Source organism: Gymnoscopelus microlampas, assembly GCF_963454915.1.
Source record: "Gymnoscopelus microlampas genome assembly, chromosome: 5".
Classification (NCBI taxonomy): Eukaryota; Metazoa; Chordata; class Actinopteri; order Myctophiformes; family Myctophidae; genus Gymnoscopelus; species Gymnoscopelus microlampas.
The window spans coordinates 58,377,748-58,382,747 of record NC_139942.1 but is presented as its reverse complement, the minus strand read 5'-3'; the positions used below and the strand labels follow the sequence as shown (position 1 = coordinate 58,382,747).

At 44.4% G+C, this 5,000-nt stretch overlaps 1 protein-coding gene across 2 annotated transcripts in view; it reads right to left on the bottom strand.

Moving 5' to 3' along the window:
* Positions 1-5,000, bottom strand: part of LOC311046405 (integrin alpha-6-like) — a 61,407-nt gene that overhangs the window by 3,168 nt on the left and 53,239 nt on the right. For both annotated transcript variants that reach the window (XM_084058680.1, XM_084058681.1), the window contains 4 exons: positions 4,738-4,848; positions 4,255-4,353; positions 2,911-3,036; positions 766-867 (listed from right to left, as the gene is read on the bottom strand). In XM_084058680.1, coding sequence (XP_083914806.1) covers positions 793-867; positions 2,911-3,036; positions 4,255-4,353; positions 4,738-4,848 — 411 coding nt within the window. In that variant the 3' untranslated portion in view covers positions 766-792. The remainder of the gene's footprint in view (positions 1-765; positions 868-2,910; positions 3,037-4,254; positions 4,354-4,737; positions 4,849-5,000) is intronic.

Sequence of the window (5,000 nt, the reverse complement as noted above, 5' to 3'; positions counted from 1 at the left end):
GATGCAAACACACACACACACACACACACACACACACACACACACACACACACACACACACACACACACACACACACACACACACACACACACACACACACACACACACACACACACACACACACAAATCTTTATGTGATATGATTTTTCTTTTTACCATACCCACTCGAAACCTAGCATCCCCTTTCTGAGGAGAACTTTAGCCAAAAATAGCAGATCTAGAAGCCCACAACGCCTCGCGCTGCGAGGCGTTGTGGGCTTGTCGATCGGCTATTTTTGGCAAAGAGATATAAGTGTAGAGGGAAAAAAGAGCAGACCAAGTAAACAAAAAAAAGTATAATTTACTTGAGCACCTGCCCCTCAAAATGTCTGTGCACGCCACTGCACACACACACACACACACACACACACACACACACACACACACACACACACACACACACACACACACACACACACACACACACACACACACACACACACACACACACACACACACACACACACACACACAGAGAGAGAGAGGGATCGCATCGTGCCCCATGCATGCAGATCACAGTCATCCACACATCACTGTGTGAGACTTTGTTCAAAGCATCCAGAGCAGACGGCGGTCGGTCGGTCATTTAGCTCCTATAACTGCATTCAGCATCTGGCACCAAGCAGCACCATATGTGGTCATAAAGGAAGATGACCATAAGAGCAGCAAGCTGAGCCCCTCACAGCAGAGAGAGAGAGAGAGAGAGGGCGTTCAGATGGGTTTACCATGTCTCTCTGTCTCTCATAGTGTTTCTATGCTTCAGACGTCAGTCTCTCTTTGTCTGACGGAGAGCCATCCTCTTTGTCCTTCTTACCAAAGAATCCACACTGAGGAGAGGAACACGGTTAGAACATGTCTATCTACATGTATGTGAACCTGAGGAGAGGAACATGTCTATCTACATGTATGTGAACCTGAGGAGAGGAACATGGTTAGAACATGTCAAATTGACAGAAAAAAAGCTAAAAGCAAAAATGAGGCAGGCAAAATTGGCACATACTGTAGACAGCATCTAGAGGATGCGTTTAAAGCCAAAAATCACAAAAAGGCGTGGGATACTATGAAATCCATGACAGGAATGTCAGCCCCAACAAAACCTATTGTGACAGACAATGAACTTGGCTTTGCCAATGACCTAAATACTTTCTATGCCAGATTCGAATCATTAGGCGATTCCTCTAAGTGCACTGAAATACTTAAGGCTGTAACACCTGCCCCCTCAGACAGCATTATCATCACTGAAGAGGATGTCAGGAAAGTGTTTCGGTGTACTAACACAAGGAAAGCTAATGGGCCGGACGAGTGCAGTGCTTTTCTCCTCAAAAATTATGAGTGTTCTGCAGTACTGTATAGAACCACCTGGTATGGATGTCTGTCTGTAGCTTTAAAGTCACAACTGCTGCAGCAAGTGAACATTTGTTCAAAGATTGTTGGACAACCACTTCAGAGGCTCTATACATCTACGTATAATAACAGTATGATAAGGTTGGCAAGGAATATCACTTCAAACACTAGCCATGCTTTGTATGGAGAATATAGGCTGCTGCCTTCAGGAAGGAGATACAGTGTTCCTACATACAATAAGGTCAAACTGAAGAGGTCCTTTGTCCATCAGGCCACATTGAGGCTTAATCAGGAGTTATAGGCCAGGGGTAGGCTGAGAGGTGGACATTGCTCTTGTCTTTGCATGTCTTTATGTATGTATTTTGTATTTTGTTGTTTTCTTGTGTCATGTCAAATGTGTGTACTGTTATATGTTGCATACATGGCTGTTTGGGTCGCAAGACACATTTCAGTGCAAACTGACAATAAAGTATTATCGTATTATCGTATGTATGTGAACCTGAGGAGAGGAACATGGTTAGAACATGTCTATCTACATGTATGTGAACCTTAGGAGAGGAACATGTGCCAGAAGGTCAACTTGTGCCAGAAGGTGGCAGCCTATACCCACTTCCTGTTTTTTTAATTTCCTAATGGCTTCGTTTGATTTGCTCAGCATCACATAAGCTATGTGATCACATAAGCTATCACACAGCATCACTACTTTTTGAATTGGAATCCTGTTTTTGTTTTTTTTTTATCCTGAAAAGTAACATTTTTATTTAATTTCAAATGCATGTTAACTTTATGAACTTACATACAAATACATTGAACATAAAAAAGACAATATAATTTTAATACTAGTCATTAAGCTACTAATATAGACTGAAGTAATTAAAGCGGCTCATGTTTGGAATTGTAACAGCTGAAATAATATATCAGTATTCCTATATTAACACATTAACTGCCAAGAACGTAGTCCTACGGTCCGTTAAATCCAACTGTTAAGTGCCGAGACCGTCCTACGGTCCGGGTGCTTTTTCCTTTTTTTCGATTTTTTTTTTTTTTTTCGATTTTCTACACGGACCATTTTCAGTGTAACACCACCGGAAGTCGGAACTATTTGCGATCCAGTTTTTTGTTTCCCGTCGGCAACAACAAAAAAACCTTGGCACTGGTGAGTACATTCTGAGATTAGCCCTTGGCATTGGATGTGTTAACCTGCGGGCCGCATTAAGTGAAGGTGGGGGCCGCATGTGGCCCCCGGGCCGCCAGTTGCCCATGCATGATCTAAAGCATCTCAGCTGAATAGATGATAAAACAAGGCCAACAGGTGTGCATTTCAAGTGTTTTGTGTGTGTGTGTGTGTGTGTGTGTGTGTGTGTGTGTGCGCGTGCGTGTGTGCGTGTGTGCGTGTGTGCGTGTGTGCGTGTGTGTGTGTGTGTGTCTGTGCGTGTGCGTGTGTGCGTGTGTGTGTGTATAGTTTAGTTGTGACCTCCTGTACCTTCTATAGCAGGAATAAATCTATGATAGCTTATAGTTTTTACCTTCCAGAGCAGGAAGACCAGCAGGCCCAGCAGCAGCAGTCCTAACAGGATGGCAACCAGGATGATCCACCATGGAAGACCTGAGTACTGAGCTGCTCTCCTCTCTGGGAACACGGTGACTCTGACCTGTAACACATGAATATAACTATAAATATAACTATAACCAGGGGTGCACATAACTGGTGCGCATGCGCACCCAAAATAAATAATGCGCACCACATCAGACGACGCGAGGCGCTTTTGTGTACCAACAGCTGGGACAGGAATTTCCAAGCTTTTATTTTTTAGCAAAACTGAAAAATAAAAGCCTGGAGATCGAGGCTAGGAATTTACTTCCTGAAGCCACACTCACACAATCACTAAAGCACGCGTCGGCCCCATGTACAGCCATTAGACGCAGGGACGCATGCTGCACGTGATTGTGTGAGTGTCTCGCATCGCATCGCCTCGCATTGCCTCGCTGTGTGCACGCAGCCAGCAGCGGCTGTTGGAGGCACTCGTCACCGATGATGAACACATCGTAGTGGTGCAAAATATGCCGTGAACGTCCCAATCTGGTGGATAAAAGCAGCGCAGCACAGGGCAGCAACCTTGGGGGGTTCTCCTAACGGTGTGAGAGAAAAAAAACGGCGAAAATCGGCGGAATTTGGAAGCAGAGCGTCCTTTTCTTCTCGCGCTGCAACCCCCCCCCCCATGGCACAAGCACACTTGTATTAGATGAGGTGGTGCAGGGAGCAGTGCTTAGTGTGGCTGTAACAGTCTCTCTGGTGCAGGGAGCAGTGCTTAGTGTGGCTGTAACAGTCTCTCTGGTGCAGGGAGCAGTGCTTAGTGTGGCTGTAACAGTCTCTCTGGTGCAGGGATCAGTGCTTAGTGTGGCTGTAACAGTCTCTCTGGTGCAGGGAGCAGTGCTTAGTGTGGCTGTAACAGTCTCTCTGGTGCAGGGAGCAGTGCTTAGTGTGGCTGTAACAGTCTCTCTGGTGCAGGGAGCAGTGCTTAGTGTGGCTGTAACAGTCTCTCTGGCAGTGGTTGCACTGTAATGTGCTGCTCTCTCTCGCCTGCTGATGCTGATTGAGGTGCTTTTCGCCGCACGGATTGTGGCGGAGCAGCACCTTTTGCAGCATTTCTTCCATCCACTTACGCTGATATGTTTCGTACTGTAGAAACCCCGACGAGGACGCGCATGTAAACAAAGCGTGCGAGACGGCAGAGGGTCCCGACTAACGCCTGGAACAATAATATTTCTAACGCGATCCTCCATTGCTCTGGTCTCTCATTATTATTATTATTATTATTATTATTATTATTATTATTACCCTTATCATTATTATTATTATAAATACATACCTGTGTCTCTGCGTTTTTCAGAACCATGTTCTTAGCCTTGCCCTCAACACTGATAGAGGCCTTCACCAGAACATCCAGGTAGTCCAGCTCAGAGAAGTCCTGAACACATACACAACAAAACACATACATGTTAACACTGTGAAAACATACATGTTAACACTGTGAAAACATACATGTTAACACTGTGAAAACATACATGTTAACACTGTGAAAACATACAAAACAAAACATACATGTTAACACTCTGAGAAGTCCTGAACACATACAAAACAAAACATACATGTTAACAACACTCAACATCATCATAATAATCACCTCCAGGAAGGTACTGTTCATCTATAGTGTTCAGTAATAATCATAATAATAATCACCTACAGGAAGGTACTGTTCATCTATAGTGTTCAGTAATAATCATAATAATAATCACCTCCAGGAAGGTACTGTTCATCTATAGTGTTCAGTAATAATCATAATAATAATCACCTCCAGGAAGGTACTGTTCCACAGGCGAGCGTACAGGGTGATGACTGCATCGCTGTCCAGGCCCTGCAGGGGGCAGCGTAGCTCCACACACGTGGCCCCGCTACCGCATGACTGCACACAACACAACACAACACAACACAACACAACACAACACAACACAACACAACACAACACAACACAACACAACACAACACATTAAGACCTGGAACTGTGTCATTTTTAGATTTGAGCTAAAAAAGCATTATTTTACACTTTGGGCTATT